General features: G+C 44.5%; 1 protein-coding gene across 1 annotated transcript in view; it reads left to right on the top strand.

The window, feature by feature from the left end:
* Positions 1 to 17,790: 17,790 nt before the first annotated feature.
* The window catches only part of ca10a (carbonic anhydrase Xa), a 352,599-nt gene continuing 351,711 nt past the window's right edge, over positions 17,791 to 18,678 (top strand). The window contains exon 1 of the mRNA XM_055229558.1: positions 17,791 to 18,374. Coding sequence (XP_055085533.1) covers positions 18,314 to 18,374 — 61 coding nt within the window. The 5' untranslated portion in view covers positions 17,791 to 18,313. The remainder of the gene's footprint in view (positions 18,375 to 18,678) is intronic.

Genomic DNA, 18,678 nt, shown 5'->3' with positions numbered 1-18,678 from the left:
GCCCAAACCTAGTCTTGGACAGTCCAAACCTAGTCTAGACCAGTCCAAACCTAGTCTAGACCAGTCCAAACCAAATCTAGACCAGCCCAAACCTAGTCTTGGACAGTCCAAACCCAGTCTAGACCAGTCCAAACCTAATCTTAGACAGTCCAAACCTAATCTTAGACAGTCCAAACCTAGTCTAGACCAGTCCAAACCTAGTCTTAGACTGTCCAAACCTAGTCTAGACCAGTCCAAACCTAGTCTAGACCAGTCCAAACCTAGTCGAGACCAGTCCAAATCAAGTCTAGACCAGCCAAGCTGTCCAAAAAGTCAAGTAACCCACTCATAGACTGTTACATAAATGTATGATAATCAGTGTGCATATTTAGCTCTATATAAGCTTCCCTCCACATCCATATATATATTTTTTTCATTTTTCCTCGCTTCCTGCCAGGTCTCAGGGAGTTTACGGGGATCATGGTATTAATTGGTGGGTTAAGACAGAGGCTGCGCAGGGGATGCTGTTAGAGACGATCCAAACATCTGCCTGCCCCGGAGCAGCTGGCGTTCCGGCCAAAATTGGAATTAGGCAACTTTCAAAACTTTCCATTCCAAGTCTTAATCAGCACAGCGCCTCCACTGATAATCCGCTGTGTTTATGTCTGCATATGTCTTAATCTAGTCTGTAAACAGCCAGATGCGAGGGATTAGATGAAGATTTGATGACCCGTGTCTTCAATGATGCTGGGAAAAAGAGATAGGAGGTAAATGCTTGTAGGACCTGATACACATAGGAGTAGCTGGAAATTAGTTAAAGGGCCTGTATCATAGACTGTATATATAAATGGACATAGCTAACCTGCTAGCCGCAGTTTTATAAATAGGAAGAGAGCATGGGCGTGGTTCGGCTCCATTGACTCCAATTCACTTTCTGTTGAAAAAAAAAAAAGTTGCCGCTCTCTTTGTAACTGCTTTTGTCAGACTTGTCATTCTGAACTTAAAATGTACATATTAACCCACTCTATGTGATCCTGAGGCTTCACAATTTTGTCTATAAATCGAGATATGAACATTAATAACAGACACATTTTCAGATGCCTTCTTTCCCAGAGGTTGCTACTGCTAGCATTAGCTATGATACATGCTCTCAGATTTTCAAATATGGAACTTAGTTCCAAATTAGCTGCTATAAGTTCTAGCCTCAGTTGGCTTCATTTGACTTCAACTGAACATCATGGGAGACTTCACACTCCCTTTGTCCACTTCTTTATACAGTCTATGCCTGTGCATGATTTTTTCTTGTATATGAGCAAAATGTGTCTTGTCCCAATACAGATATATTGTATAAGAAGCTCTTGAGCTCATTACTGTGATGACAAAACTCCACTTTTGTCTCTGATAGTTGTGAAAAGCACTTATAAACTCATTGTGGTGAATCATTAGGATGCTCAGAATGCAAAAGGTACGTGCGGAGCGGCAAACCATTTAAAATAAACTAGTTCTATTTTTTGACATTTTTAAAGACATTATGCTTTTGTTTGGGTATTTTATATGAAACTCTGTAGAGCATTAATTTACATTTTACAAACAGACCTGGAGTTGTGTTTTGTTTGTTTTTGTTTAATTCTCTCAAAATGGAAACACTCTGTTCCTCCTTGTGATGTCACTGAAACTGCTTCACCACTCAGTCTCCCAGCAGATATTAGAGACTTTCTATTGACAATCTCATCTATACAAAAGATTGATATGAGATGTGCGGAGGGTGGTAGGTGAAAAAGGAATCTTCACAACACTCACACCTCAAATACATGGATTACTCAAACATGCATGGATGAATCGAAATACAGCTTTAAAGGGCACATATTATGCAATTTCCTGATCTTATAATGTTATTTTATCACAAACAGACCTGGAGTTGTGTTTTGTTTCATTCACACCTGTTTAACACACAAACCCTGCAGATTTAGGCTCAGTTCTTTTCTCAAACAGAAAATGTGCTGTTCCACCTTGTGATGTCATCATATGGTAATACAGGAAGTGCTCCACTGTGTTTGTAAAATCCATACAACTTCAGTAGAATCATTTGGATACTTTCAGCCCTGGAATTGCCAATCTGTACTGAACTAAAGGTAAAAGGTAGTTGTTTAGATAGATTCTATGGTTTCATGACTTCACAAGGTGGAACAGAGCATTTTGAGCTTTGTAGATGTGACAGACTAATAATAAAGGGTTGCTCAAACATGTGTGAATGAAACAAAACACAACTTGTGTTTTTGAGGGGCTAACAACTTTAAAACAGTTTAAATCTCACAAGGATCTTTAAGTAAGGTAATGATGAGGGAGCACCATTGTAACATGTTTAAAAGCTCATAAAAATGCATTTTACATCATATGGATGTAATATTTAAGAAGCAGGGCCATATCTCACTTTAACTTCAAGCTGGAACATTCTAGTCACGTCTCACTGCTCCGTAACAGCTCCATTTCACTAGCCACCGTATTTATACCAGGAAGTTCATTCAACGCCGAAGGTCACAGTTCTCTCCCACCACCACCACTACTACTACTACTACTACTACTACTACTACTACTACTACTACTACTACTACTACTACTACTACTACTACTAATACTATTTTTTACAAAACATTTTTTCTTTAAAGAGGGAGGATTATCCAAAACCCACTATTTGGTGCTTTATACCATGTTATAACTCTGTTCCTGAAGAGGTTTTATATATCATTATATATCATCATATATCATCATATATCATCATATATCATTTTAAACATCATATTCTATTTTTGTATTCTGTATCTTTCACTGCAAATTGTGCTATACAAATAAATAGATAAATAAAATAAACTAATCTAGTATTTATTTTTTATTTTTTAATTAACTTGACTTTTTAATTTACTTTCTGATGTTATAGCAGACCCCACGATCTGTTACCCTGAGTCATTTTAAATATCTAAAGAGGGACTATTACATATATCTGTAGAGATGCAGGAATGCAGCGATTTTCCTAAAATGAGTACAAGTATGAGTACTTCATTTTGAGTACCGATACCAATACCAGGCATTATTTTTTTACAGCAGTTTTACTACAGTGGTAAATAGAATTTATTATTTCATTATTTATTTTCCAATGTTATTATTATCCTTTTCATTTTTGTTCATGATTTTATTATAATTCAACAAAGTACCTTTAATATTTACTTTGCTGACTGCTCTGTTCTCGAACTGCTAAGGAGTCACTTTTAGCATAAAAGTGAAGTTTGTCTTAATTGTATCACAGCCACACTTTGACCAATATGGATATGCTGTAACTCTTTTAAAAGCTCTGAACCTGCTCTATTCAGTCAACAAGCAAAGAATCACTAGCACCACTTATCCACGTTAGCGTGCTACTATATATAACACAAGCACTGCGCTGATATTAAGAGTCCTAAATTCACTGCCAAAAAAAAGTTCACACTCTAATATTTGGTTGTTCCACCTTTATCTTTGATTACGTCACACATTCACTGTGGCATTGTTTAGATAAGCTTCTGCAATGTCACAAGATTTATTTCCATCCAGTGTTGCATTAATTTTTCACCTGTTGCGTTGATGATGTTAAAGTCTGACCACTGCACAAAGCCTTCTCCAGCACATCCCAAAGATTCTCAATGGGGTTAAGGTCTGGACTCTGTGGTGGACAATCCATGTGTGAAAATGATGTCTCATGCTCCTGAACCACTCTGTCACTATTTGAGCCCGATGAATCCTGGCATTGTCATCTTGGAATATGCCCGTGTCATCAGGGAAGAACAAATCCATTGATGGAATAACCTGGTCATTCAGTATATTCAGGTGTCAGCTGACCTCATTCTTTGAGCACAGACTGTTGCTGAACCTGGACCTGACTAACTGCAGCAACCTCAACCTATTTGCTCAGTTAAATCCAAGTGGAGAAATTTTTTTTGGCCAGGCGGTATATTTTCATAGTTCATGTAACAGCCACAGGTGCTTAAAGCTGATCTTAATGTGCAGGACAGCTGCTGTTCCTCTTCATGGTCACCATCTCTCTGCTCAGAGGACACTGTTCAGCTGACAGGCAGCTGGGAGCGTCAAATAAGATGAAGAACAGTTATAGTGATACCAGCTCTTGGTATCGGCAGCACATCTCTCACGAATACAAGTGTACTGGTGCCTGGTATTGGATAAATACTTGATACTGGTATTAGTGTATCACATTTATCCCATGTATAAGTTATTAAACACATAACATATTTAGAATACCATGTTACCGTTTATTATTTTGGAAATTCTATATTACCCCAAAACAACATATTAATTCATTTTAGTTTCATTTTTGTCCCTCTGAAAATCCCCTCATTTGTTCTCTGTGCTAAGTCATTCCCTCTTCAGAGCACTATCACAACACAATGAGAGTGCATCTCGGGAAAGAAACTACTGCACATCAGGTTTTCCAAGTTGTAGTGTATAGTTTTGTTTCATGCTTTTGTATATTTATGGAGAATTGCCATGAGGGGGCATGGGTGACGTAGGCTTGTGGGCTGAGAGTTGAACAGAATTGTGCTGTTAACTGTAAGTAGGGTTCAAACAGCATTATACCATGGTAGAAAGCTCCAAAAAGTCGATATTACATAATACCACCGCTTAAACCACGTCTTGTAACTTGATAAACAGCCACATTTAGGGATTAGACAGAATATGCTTGTGTGGACTTCTTGTAACCTCTGAGGCAGCCTACTCTGCAAGATCAGACTTGCACGATGAGAGGAGAGCCCATAATAGCACTTTGGAGAGAGCACGCTGCAGCCATGTCAGAGCTAGTGTGAGGGGCTCAGAGACGTGATGTGTGCAGCTAAGTCTCCTGTTACTGTAGACAAGGAAACGGGAAAAGTGTGATGAATCACACTGTTAAAGATGTACGGAGTCAAAGAAATTGCCTGGACCCAGAATACACACTTCTTCAATACTGTACAAAGATGTGAGTGTGGTCACCAGTGAATCTCCCCGAGTTTAGATGGATGTAATTGACAGGTGGATTAGCCAGTCAGGGACACACAAGGTCCATCTGTATCAAAACAAGTGTGGCTGCTGATGGGGAAAAAAAGGGGAAAAATGTCACAGGGGACTGAAAAATATGGCAATAAACTATTTTTTTACACTAATTTCTCTCGGTTTTGTAAATAATAGATGACTAATTGCCTCCTTTCTTTCACATGCATTACTCAAAAAAAGAAAAAAAAAAATCTGACTGAACAGCTGTGTTTGAGCCAGGCTTGAGATGGAGGCATTGGGGACAGAGAGATATCACGATGGATAAAAAAAAAAAAAAAACATAGAACAGGGTACAGAAGCAGGGTACAGGTAGTAACATCATGTTTATATTAAATGCAAGGCCGATGTGGACCTAGCCTGGCTCAGATGGATATGTGTAGCACTCTGAATCCAAGTCTGTTCATTTATCAATCTGGGGTAGCTCTCGCTGTAAGGGATCAGGAAAAGGCTAAAAGTTTAATCTGATTGGTTGAAGCATCACAACAGTAAAAAAATATCATACTTTAGTTACGTCCAGTTGAGCCAAAAGCGCAGATCTTCACACATTCTGTGCTGTGTGGGAGATGCATGGAGATCGATTGACGGTGGTCTGCAGTCCCTCGGTCGGTCGGGAAGCAGAACACAATGCACGTTCATACACTGTAAAAAAGCATGTAGAATTGCACTGGAAAAATCCACAAAACACGAAACAAACAACGAAACAAACAACGAAACAACAAGACCTCGAAGGGTGAACAATGATATTGCAATGGACCAGTGTACTGCGAAATATTAAGAAAATTAATCTTGTTGCGCAAGATTAATGCAAACCTGCACTACAAGGCCGGTCAAATGGCTGCACAGCACGGCTAATATGTATCACCGTTTTCCCATAAATAAATAGATAAATACAAATATAAATAATTACTACTCATTGACAGGAGTATGTACAGAGCAGGGGTCATGTTTAAAGGAGCAATGGCCTGTTGAATGCATGACAATAAAGATTACCCAAACATGAATGAATCACACAAAATACAACTCCATGTATGCTTGCATTGTTGAGTAGACTAGATCCAAAGTCACATATCTCTGCACGGTCTGTGAACATCTTATGAGCCATGTCATCGACCACTACAGTAAATATCCAGAGGGGCCGCTACATCAGAATACATAATGACATCTGATCAACTGAATATGGATGACAAATGACCCAATGTTGGCACTGTGCTCAGAGGAGAACTATAAAAGTCGTGTCATGTTCTGCAAAGACTAGGTTTCACTGCACCTAAAGCGCTGCACCTAATCGTCTGTCAGTAAAATTTATGTGACAATATATTTTTTTAAATACCCTGTACCAGATTTTTTTCCCTATGTGTTTGAGCAAAATGTGTCTTGCCTCAGTGCAAATATATTGTATAAGCAGCTGTTGAGGTCAAAATAAATCAGCTGCGTGCTGTCTGCATCTAATTATAAAGCCTTTTATTGTTTGATAATCAGGAAGTATGTGTTTACACACTTGCAGCTGTTGTGTCTGTCTAGCCTCTTCTTAAAGTAGACCTATTATTCAAAATGTACTTTTCAGAGCTTTTAACCATGTTATAGTTGTTTCTCGTTCTCATTTGCTCTCTTGAAGTATTTGGAGTGATTTGTGCATGTCTGAGTAATCTTTAATCGCTTATTTTCAAGACGCCATCAACTCCCGTTTTCACCGCCACCAGCATATGCCCACTACTCTCTATTTTCTTCATTACGCATAGGATTTTGTAGCACAGAATAGTCATTTTGGTACAAATGAAACAAAATCCGCAACTCGCTAGTGTGATCTGCAGCTGACGACTTCACAGCTCTAGGTTGTGATGACGTTTACACCGACGTCAACTCCCATTGGGCACCACAGTTTTTTAAAGTGGAAATTGCTGAATTGTTTTTTATTATGTTTCCACATTATAACAATGATCCACGGGTGTCATAGATTCTAATTATTTAGCAGACAAACACAATGGGTCTTCCTTAAAAGTAGATGGTGTTTATTGAAATTATTTCATCCCACTTGCAGGAAATAACATTTTTAAAAAGCTACTTTCATTTTGGTCCAGTAGTTGGAAATGTATTAAAATGCTGCTCTACACTTTACCTGGGACTTTATCAAGCTCCACTGCTGCAGCTGTGGGTGAATGAATGCTAAAGATAAAGCACTTTGAGTAGAAGCAGTAGACACGGAGAGAGACCCAGAGAGACACCTGGAGAGAGACCCGGAGAGACACCTGGAGAGAGAGAGACACGGAGAGACACCTGGAGAGAGAGAGACCCAAAGAGACACCTGGAGAGAGAGACCCGAAGAGACACCTGGAGAGAGACCCGGAGAGACACCTGGAGAGAGACCCGGAGAGACACCTGGAGAGAGAGACACCTGGAGAGAGAGAGACCCGGAGAGACACCTGGAGAGAGAGAGACCCGGAGAGACACCTGGAGAGAGAGAGACCCAGAGAGACACCTGGAGAGAGAGACCCGAAGAGACACCTGGAGAGAGACCCGGAGAGACACCTGGAGAGAGAGAGACCCTATAGAGAGACACCTGGAGAGAAAGACCTGGAGAGAGAGACCTGGAGAGAGAGACCTGGAGAGACACCTGAAGAGACACCTGGAGAGAGAGACCTGGAGAGACACCTGGAGAGAGAGAGACCCGGAGACACACCTGGAGAGAGAGAGACCCGGAGAGACACCTGGAGAGAGACCCGGAGAGACACCTGGAGAGAGAGACCCAAAGAGACACCTGGAGAGAGAGACCCGGAGAGACACCTGGAGAGAGACACCTGGAGAGAGAGACCTGGAGAGACACCTGAAGAGACACCTGGAGAGAGAGACCTGGAGAGACACCTGGAGAGAGAGAGACCCGGAGAGACACCTGGAGAGAGAGAGACCCAGAGAGACACCTAGAGAGAGAGAGACCCAGAGAGACACCTGGAGAGAGAGACCCGGAGAGACACCTGGAGAGAGACCCGGAGAGACACCTGGAGAGAGACCCGGAGAGACACCTGGAGAGAGAGAGACCCAGAGAGACACCTGGAGAGAGACACCTGGAGAGAGAGACCTGGAGAGAGAGACCTGGAGAGAGACACCTGAAGAGACACCTGGAGAGAGAGACCTGGAGAGACACCTGGAGAGAGAGAGACCCGGAGAGACACCTGGAGAGAGACCCGGAGAGACACCTGGAGAGAGAGACCCAAAGAGACACCTGGAGAGAGAGACCCGGAGAGACACCTGGAGAGAGACCCGGAGAGACAGCTGGAGAGAGAGAGACCCAGAGAGACACCTGGAGAGAGAGAGACCCAGAGAGACACCTGGAGAGAGAGACCCAAAGAGACACCTGGAGAGAGACCCGGAGAGACACCTGGAGAGAGAGAGACCCAGAGAGACACCTGGAGAGAGACCCGGAGAGACACCTGGAGAGAGAGACACCTGGAGAGAGAGAGACCCGGAGAGACACCTGGAGAGAGTGAGACCCGGAGAGACACCTGGAGAGAGAGAGACCCGGAGAGACACCTGGAGAGAGACCCGGAGAGACACCTGGAGAGAGACCCGGAGAGGCACCTGGAGAGAGACCCAGAGAGACACCTGGAGAGAGACCCGGAGAGGCACCTGGAGAGAGACCCGGAGAGACACCTGGAGAGAGAGAGACCCAGAGAGACACCTGGAGAGAGACCCGGAGAGACACCTGGAGAGAGAGACACCTGGAGAGAGAGAGACCCGGAGAGACACCTGGAGAGAGAGAGACCCGGAGAGACACCTGGAGAGAGAGAGACCCGGAGAGACACCTGGAGAGAGAGAGACCCAAAGAGACACCTGGAGAGAGAGACCCGAAGAGACACCTGGAGAGAGACCCGGAGAGACACCTGGAGAGAGACCCGGAGAGACACCTGGAGAGAGACCCGGAGAGACACCTGGAGAGAGAGACACCTGGAGAGAGAGAGACCCGGAGAGACACCTGGAGAGAGAGAGACCCGGAGAGACACCTGGAGAGAGAGAGACCCAGAGAGACACCTGGAGAGAGAGACCCGAAGAGACACCTGGAGAGAGACCCGGAGAGACACCTGGAGAGAGAGAGACCCTATAGAGAGACACCTGGAGAGAAAGACCTGGAGAGAGAGACCTGGAGAGAGAGACCTGGAGAGACACCTGAAGAGACACCTGGAGAGAGAGACCTGGAGAGACACCTGGAGAGAGAGAGACCCGGAGACACACCTGGAGAGAGAGAGACCCGGAGAGACACCTGGAGAGAGACCCGGAGAGACACCTGGAGAGAGAGACCCAAAGAGACACCTGGAGAGAGAGACCCGGAGAGACACCTGGAGAGAGACACCTGGAGAGAGAGACCTGGAGAGACACCTGAAGAGACACCTGGAGAGAGAGACCTGGAGAGACACCTGGAGAGAGAGAGACCCGGAGAGACACCTGGAGAGAGAGAGACCCAGAGAGACACCTAGAGAGAGAGAGACCCAGAGAGACACCTGGAGAGAGAGACCCGGAGAGACACCTGGAGAGAGACCCGGAGAGAGACCCGGAGAGACACCTGGAGAGAGAGAGACCCAGAGAGACACCTGGAGAGAGACACCTGGAGAGAGAGACCTGGAGAGAGAGACCTGGAGAGAGACACCTGAAGAGACACCTGGAGAGAGAGACCTGGAGAGACACCTGGAGAGAGAGAGACCCGGAGAGACACCTGGAGAGAGACCCGGAGAGACACCTGGAGAGAGAGACCCAAAGAGACACCTGGAGAGAGAGACCCGGAGAGACACCTGGAGAGAGACACCTGGAGAGAGAGACACCTGAAGAGACACCTGGAGAGAGAGACCTCGAGAGACACCTGGAGAGAGAGAGACCCGGAGAGACACCTGGAGAGAGAGAGACCCGGAGAGACACCTGGAGAGAGAGAGACCCGGAGAGACACCTGGAGAGAGAGACCCGGAGAGACACCTGGAGAGAGAGAGACCCGGAGAGAGACACCTGGAGAGAGACCTGGAGAGAAACCAGGAAAGACACCTGGAGAGAGACTTGGAGAGAAAGACCCAGAGAGACCCCTGGAGAGAGAAACCCGGAGAGAGACCCGGAGAGGCACCTGCAGAGAGAGACCCGGAGAGCGACTCGGAGAGGCCCCCCGAGAGAGACCCTGAGAGAGAGACCTGGAGAGACACCTGGAGAGAGAGACCCGGAGAGAGAGACCAGGAGAGAGAGACCAGGAGAGAGACCCGCAGAGGCACCCGGAGAGAGAGACCCAGAGAGACACCCGGAGAGAGACCAGGAGAGAGAGACCAGGAGAGAGACCCGCAGAGGCACCCAGAGAGAGAGACCCAGAGAGACACCCGGAGAGAGAGACCCAGAGAGAGACCCAGAGAGTGACCCTGAGAGACACCTGGAGAGAGACCCGGAGAGAAACCAGGAGAGACACCTGGAGAGAGACCCAGAGAGAAAGACCCAGAGTGACCCGGAGAGGCCCCCCTCCCCCGAGAGAGAGATCCAGAGAGAGAGACCAGGAGAGAAAGACCCGGAGAGAAAGACCCGGAGAGTGACCCAGAGATAGAGACCCGGAGAGAGACCCAGAGAGAGCTGTGGAGAGAGAGACCCCGAGAGGGACCCGGAGAGACACCCGGAGAGACACCCAGAGAGTGACCCGGAGAATGACCCGGAGAGACCCGAAGAGAGAACCAGAGAGAGAGAGACCCGGAGAGAAAGCCGGAGAGAGACCCGGAGACAGACCCGGAGAGAAAGACCCGAAGAGAGACCCAGAGATAGAGATCCGGAGACAAACCCAAAGAGAGACCTGGAGAGAGAGACCCGAAGAGAAAGATCCAGAGAGAGAGACCCGGAGAAAACCCCGAGAGAGACCTAGAGAGAGACCAGAGAGAGAGACCTGGAGAGAGAGACCTGGAGAGAGACCCAGAGAGAGACCCAGAGAGAGGGACCCGGAGAGAGACCCAGAGAGAGAGACCCAGAGAGAGACCTGGAGAGAGAGACCCGAAGAGAAAGATCCAGAGAGAGAGACCTGGAGAGAGAGACCCGAAGAGAAAGATCCAGAGAGAGAGACCCGGAGAAAACCCCGAAAGAGACCCGGAGAGAGACCTGGAGAGAGAGAGACCTAGAGAGAGACACCTGGAGAGTGGTTATAAACAGACCATATGTACAGCTGATTATGACTTTTAAAGGGCCGGTACCTGATTTTCAACCATGAGTCAGGAACACGTTTGAAAGAGGAGGTATTATGCTAAATTAATTACTACCATGTTATGCACTCATACACTGTTGTGATAGTGCTCTGAAGGGGGAATGACTTAGCGCAGGGAGCAAAGGGGAGGTGTGACTCAGAGCATCAAAAACATGTTAATATGTTGTTTTCAGCGAATATAACCAGAAACAACCTCCTTTAGTCACCCTCCTACATCCCTCAATTTTCCCATTCACACCTTCCTCCCTTTCCCCTCTCTTCTCTCTTCCTCCCACTCCTGTTTCTATCCTGTTCCATTTCTTCTCTCCCTCCTCTCTCCCTCTCTTTTTTCTCTCTCTATTTTTCCTTTTCCCTCTCTCTCTCCATTCCTCCCTTGCTCCACCCCCTTCCTATACTCACCACTTACTTCTCTCCTCCCTTTTCTCTTCATTCTCTCTTCTCTTTTTTTCAATATTCCATCACTCTCTTCCTATCCATCCCCCTGTTCCATTTCTTCTCTCCCTTTTCTTGCTCTCTCCCTCTTTCTTTCTTTTTCTTTTTCTTTATTTCTTACTCTATTACACCCTGTTTCCTTCTCTCTCCTCTTTCCACCCCTCCTTCCATATCACCCACTCACTATCGCTCCCCCTCTCTTTCTTCCTGGTCCTTTACCTCTCTTTCTCTCTCTCCCCCTGTTTTTCTCATGGATCTATTAAAATAACTGTGTCCTGCCGCTCAAAGTGCTCTTGAGTTGGACTAGTGGCCGCTCATTGGTACTACAAAAAAAAAAATCCCTCCTGCCAAGAAAGGATTTTTCTCATAGAGCGACAGGGACTGACGGGGACTGACGGGGACTGACGGGGAGTGACAGAGACTGACAGGGACTGACAGAGACTGACGGGGACTGACGGGGACTGACAGGGACTGACGGGGACTGACGGGGACTGACAGAGACTGACAGGGACTGACGGGGACTGACAGGGACTGACAGAGACTGACGGGGACTGACAGGGACTGACGGGGACTGACAGAGACTGACGGGGACTGACAGGGACTGACAGAGACTGACAGGGACTGACGGGGACTGACAGGGACTGACAGAGACTGACGGGGACTGACGGGGACTGACGGGGACTGACGGGGACTGACGGGGAGTGACAGAGACTGACAGAGACTGACGGGGACTGACGGGGACTGACAGGGACTGACGGGGACTGACAGAGACTGACAGGGACTGACGGGGACTGACAGGGACTGACAGAGACTGACGGGGACTGACAGGGACTGACAGAGACTGACAGGGACTGACGGGGACTGACAGAGACTGACGGGGACTGACAGGGACTGACAGAGACTGACAGGGACTGACGGGGACTGACAGGGACTGACAGAGACTGACGGGGACTGACAGGGACTGACAGGGCACCTACAGCTTTCACAAAGGTTGAATTTTAGGGCGAATTTGACCTATTTTCAGATCATAAACAATTTTCTCAGCTCAAAATCTGTTTGTTGTCTTAAAAAACTCTTTTTTTTTTGGGCTATTTTTGGGCTACGCTCTGTTACAGCCCTAGGCCTTAAGTTCTTTTTCTTATTTGTATTTGTCCATTATGTTTTGTGTGTGTGTCCCTGGATTTATCTACTTTACCCATGATGTCATGGCTGTGTGAGCCCTTGCCTGTGATTGGAGGACGGTTTCCCAGCCTAGCTAATCCTGGGGCCCATCTTCAGCCACCTGAAGGTGTCTGTTTTTGACACATGGTCGTCAGTACTGACTCTGTGCTTGTTCGTCAAGATTTTGTTATGTTACTATGAAATTTGTGTTTTAGTTAACTTTACCTTTGTTTTTTTGTTTAAACCTTGCAAGGTACCATTTGTTTCAATATTTTTAGTCCCATTTTGTTTTGTTTACCTAACATCTCTGTTCATTAAATAACTTCTTACTTTACCATTTTCCATTTTGGTTTCTTTTGTTACTTCCCTGTCCCCACATGAGCTGGGTCGTAACACGCTCTTTGTCCTCTTAAGCTAAAAGCGCTGATTGGTTAGACTCTGATTGGTTAGAGCAGGGGTGTTCATTACGTCGATCGCGAAGGCATTTTGTGTAGATCACGTCCCGTCATCCATCCAGTCACATGACTAACATACAGGACAGTCAAATTACACCTGACTCTAGGTCACATCATGGGTGCTGCACACGCATAAACAAGCATGAGTTAGTTTAACCCTATAGCGTCGGATCCTGTCGTCGCTGATAGGGTTGCGGACTTTCCAGCAGCGTAACTTCGCAACTAGTCGTGCTCTCATGTAAATTCAAACGGCGTCTCAAAGCGGGGACATGGGGCTGTCTAAATATTTTACCATCATTACTGTAATCTGCCTCTCCTGAAGGTGACGAATGAGAGCGCGGGGGCTGCGGGGATTTTCCCAGTCATTTATTCGATGCGTAAAAGAAAAAATACAGATGGATGTGTAAAATAGAAGTAGTTGTGTGAAAAAATGCAGTAAATTCTGATACTTCGTTTAACGTGTTTTTTAATGGTTATTAAAAAAAAAAGACAAAATCGTAATCAACATGATTAAGTCTGTTATCGCTTTCAAACGAAAAATGCAATTTTACTCCTGTCTGTCAGAAGCTACTGCCTGAACTATGCATCCCTCACTGATTCCATTCAGTGTCATCAGAGCAGTAATCATCATTCAAGTAATTATGAACATGTAAGAAGTTCAGTTGTGTTGTGCAGTATTATCTCATGTACATAAAAATGCACTGTACATGTAAGAATTAATAATACATTTACAAATAAATATATGTTTAACATTTTTGTATTAGGTGGTAGATCTTTCGGATATGATCATTTTAAAAGTAGCTCACATACTGAAAAAGTCTGAGCACCCCTGGGTTCGAGTGATGTGTGAACGGACTAAAATGTCATGAACGAGCTGCAGGATTAGAACCTGGTTCAGAAGCATCCTGGAAGTATTAAAATGACCATTTATTATTTATTTATTACTCCCTCTTTCATAATTGCTCCACTCACCTGTGCAGGGTCGATGGGCAGGACCGGATGTACTCAGCCTAAAGGTAAACTAGGAACTCCTTTCCCCCCTTCCTTCCAATCCCCCCTTCTCTCTCTGCTCTTAACTATTCCACCATGCAATATTTTCACTTTTCCTTTTACCTCTCCTCACCTCTTCCATCCACCTCCCTCTCTCTCTTTGTCCGTTTCCCTCCTCTATCTGCTCTCTCCATCCGTGCGCTCCTCCCTGACCTCTGTGTCACATCAGTGTAGTTAGTCATAGGTTGAATCAACAAAACTGGAGTGCACTCTCTGCTCCACCTGTGTGCACTGCCCTCTTTCTCTCTTTCCCTCCCTCACTCTGTCTATCTACCCTGTCAGTCTCTCTCGTTTGTCTCGCCCTTCTCTATTTATTTTTCTTTCCCTCTCTCTCACTGTCCTCCATCTTTCTTGATTTCCCTCCCATTTTCTTCCCTCTTTCTACCTCTCTCCTTCCCTCTACCCTCCATTGTTATCTTAGCCACCTATCTATCCTGCTCCCCTGCTCTCCCTCCTTTTTTGCTCACCCCCGCCCTTCACATCATCTCTCTCCCCTCTCTCACTACCCTTATACTCTCTCTCCTTCCCACTCCCCTCCTCTTTCTCTTTCTACCCCTTTTATACTACTCCACTCCTTCTTTCTCTCCCTCTCCCCCCTACCCCTTTACCCTTTCCTCTTTTACTTTCCCTCCTACCTCCCTCCCTTTTCTCTCCCGTCTCTATACTTCGTTCTCTCTTCCTCCCACTCACTTTCCTTCCTTTCTTCTTCCTCTGTCTCAATATTTTCCCCTCTCACCCATCTCTCTTTCCCTCTTTCTTTTACACCTCTCTTCCTGGTCTTCTTTCACTTGGCTTTCTCTCTCTCTCTTATCCCTTTTTTTTACTACTGTTCCAACCCCCTCCACCCTGTTCCTATATCTCCCCCTCTCTCTCTTTTCCTGGTCCCACGAGCTTTCTTTTTTTATTGTACAAAAAGGGGATGGGAGAGTAGAAAAAGAAAGATCTTTTTCTACTCTCCCATCCCCTTTCCCCCCTCTCTCCCCTTCCCTTTCTGTGCTTGTGCTCTCTCTTTCATGTTCTGCTCTATCCCACTACATTTTCTCTTTCGTTTTTCACCTCTCCTCACCCCTCCCATCTCTTTCTCCTCTTTTCCCTCCTCCTTCCTCCCTCTCTATTTCTTTTCTCCCCTTTCCTCCTGTCTCTCCTCCATCCGTGCGTACTCCCTCATTCACATTATCACTGCCTATGCGTCACACCACTCTGTTTCCACTATCTGCTCGAGTCTTCTATTAAAGCCTCATTACTGGACATTTACTACAGATTAAAATCACTTCTCACACCTGTGCGTTTTCTTGGTATTTTCGTCAATTATAAGTTCAAAAACAGCTTCGTTTTCACACCCTGAACAGATCTGGAGTCAACATGTCCATCAAGTTACAACAGGAAGACAACATGTGACAGGAAGTGAAGCAGAGTCTCCTACAAAATAAAAGCGTGAATGAAAAAGCCCTCAATGAGAAATATTGGAAAAAGCTGCTGATAACATTGTTCAAATATCAGTAAAATAATAATAATAATAATAATAATAATAATAATAATAATAATAATAATAATAATAATAATAATAATAATAATAATAATAATAATAATAAAATACATTGTTAAAAATAAAATGAAATTAATTCTTAAAAAGCAGTATAAATGAAATTAAAATACAATTAAATAAATGTGTAAAAATAAATAAATAAATTAAAATAATATAATGATAATATAAAATACATTCATTAAAAATAAAAGGAGTTAATACTAAATAAGATAAATAAATAAAACATAAAATAAAATGCAAATAACTAGCATACTAACGTGCAGTTCCTGAGTCTTTAATACTTAATTAATTATTGTAATTGTAATTAGATGCAGACAAACACAGTAAACTTATTTTGACTTCAAGAGCTGCTTAAGCGATAAATCTGTATTGGGGCAAAACACATTTTGCTCAAACACGTGGGACACAAATTGGGTACAGGCACTTAAAATTTTATATTGATACATGATACCATCACCTATGTATTATAGAATCTGGGAAATTTCCATATATACTGAATTAAAATAAAATAAACTGAATTGCTCAAACATGTAAAATATGTGATCACCAGTTGACATGGTTTTCAGCACCATGGACAGCAGCAACATCACATTTGTGGCATAGGCTGGACAAAACACTGTTGGACGATGTAAATTAGCATTACAATATTATAAATGTACTTTAATCAGTTATATAAAGCAATGCAGATGAATAGCACAAATTAAAACACACACACCTACAGTATAACACATTAACTGTAATTAACTCTTTGAAAGCTTTCAGATTAACAAGTTCACCATGTTCATTTTCTCATTTCATATCAGTTTAATTGTGTTTTCAGTCATGTATTTAAAGTTATTTATTGAACCATTTTAAGAGAAATGTGTTAGCCAATTCAAATAGGTTAAAGGACCCATATTTCACTGTTGACGTTCTGTTTTATAATGTTATTTCTTCATCTAAACATACTTGGAGTTGTGTTTGTTTAACTCAAGCCCTGCATGTGTGGCTTTTCTCTCAAACAGAAATCCCCCAGTTCCACCTTGTGATGTCATGTGGTAATACAGGAAGTGCTCCATTGTGTTTTTATACCCCACACACCTTCACTAGAATCATTTGGATCATTTCAGCCCTGGAATTGCCAGTCTCAAGTTGCATGTTTAGTTTGTTCATTATTCATTTTTCAATTCATTTTATTTTTGTAACGCCCAAAATCACAACAACAGTTGTCTCGAAGGGCGTTCATGTTTTGGTTGATGGGGGAAACCGGAGTACCCGGAGGAAACTCATCCAGACACGAGGAGAAACATGAAAAACTCTGGGCGACCCGGGGATCCAACCAAACCTTCTGCTGTGAGACATGAGCCACTCAGCCACCGAGATATACACACAAAAACAAACAGGAAAATTAAACAACAGGAAAAATCAGACAAAACAAGAAAAATCGGCCAGGTGAGGAGGAGGAAGACCAGGAGAGGAGAAGGAGAGCCGGGCGAGGAGGAGAGGGAGGCGGGTGGAGGAGGGCCAGGCGGGGAGGAGGAGAGGGTCCAGCTGTCATCGGGCATTATAACATTATGGATGTTTTGATTGTGCTGGACAAACATTGACAAACAAAACAAGTGTCCTTACCGAGAGTGGGCTTGCATCTCCACAAACCCAACTCTTATTTGGCTTGAATGAGAACCTCCTCAGAAAGGAAATGTTGTTCAGTTATGCAATTTAAATATTTGGAATAGAATCAATGCTGTTTGTTTGGAAAAACAAAACTAAACTAAAAAAAGAAACAAAGCATAAATCAGAAATTACACCTTCACCATCAAAATGACCCATAGCAGGCTTTTATTTTGACAGCACACAGAGGACGCGCTGACTGTAGTATCGTCCTGTACTTGACGCTGGTACCTCTCTCTGTGACGCGGGGAGTGGAGCTGAGAGGAGCTCGGACTTTGGGACTTGTCTCCGGGCGTAACTCCCATCACTCCGGTACACCCGCTCTCCGTCACTCCCCTTAGACCCCGATCCTGGAGCGATGCGCCTCTACGGTGGTCCAACTACCGAGCGCGCGCACGAGACGGGACCAGAACCTATGTAACCGCTGCTTTCTATCGGATGCCCGCTGGAATAAGCCGCTGTGTAGTAGTAGTGCCACTCAACGTTACGCTTGTTTGTGGAGTTACTACAGTTTGTTTTTTGCGCAGTTTTGGGATTGTATATTCATCACAAGGGACCTAAGCGTAGACCCTCGCATGAACGCGGCGTGGAAAGTACCTGGTGGAAGGTGTGAAGACGTGGGATCCAGGCTTGGAGGACAGCGCTTTTGATCCACGGAGCGCACGAAATCTTCTTCTTCTTTTTTTTTTTTACTTGCTTTTTATTTACCGAAAATCTATTCTCATTCTTGGGGCATGTTGGTGGATTAAAACTGATCGCAGAATGGATATAATTTGGGAGATACTGATCATTCTTCAAGCCAATGTCATCGTGTGCATATCTGGTAAGTGGAACAGCGGATTGCGTGTGCGTGGTTGATGGTTATGCCTGTGCGTAAAAGTGCCAAACGTGAGTCAAATACATCCCCAGGGCGCACGGGTGTATAGACGTTGTTTATGGGACATTTCAGTATTCAAGACAGCACTCTCCTCGTGCCATACGCATTCCACTGACGCACGCTATAAACGAGCTATTACTTGAACACTTTTACGATCTTAACATACGCTGTACCTTGTGCCATTTTACGCACCGGGGTCTATACGAAGTGTGAAAACGGGGCCAGGGTTCCGGATTGGACGCGGATCAAG

The sequence above is a fragment of the Periophthalmus magnuspinnatus genome, chromosome 19 (genome assembly GCF_009829125.3).
Source record: "Periophthalmus magnuspinnatus isolate fPerMag1 chromosome 19, fPerMag1.2.pri, whole genome shotgun sequence".
Lineage (NCBI taxonomy): Eukaryota > Metazoa > Chordata > Actinopteri > Gobiiformes > Gobiidae > Periophthalmus > Periophthalmus magnuspinnatus.
This window is presented reverse-complemented; position numbering and strand designations above follow the sequence as displayed.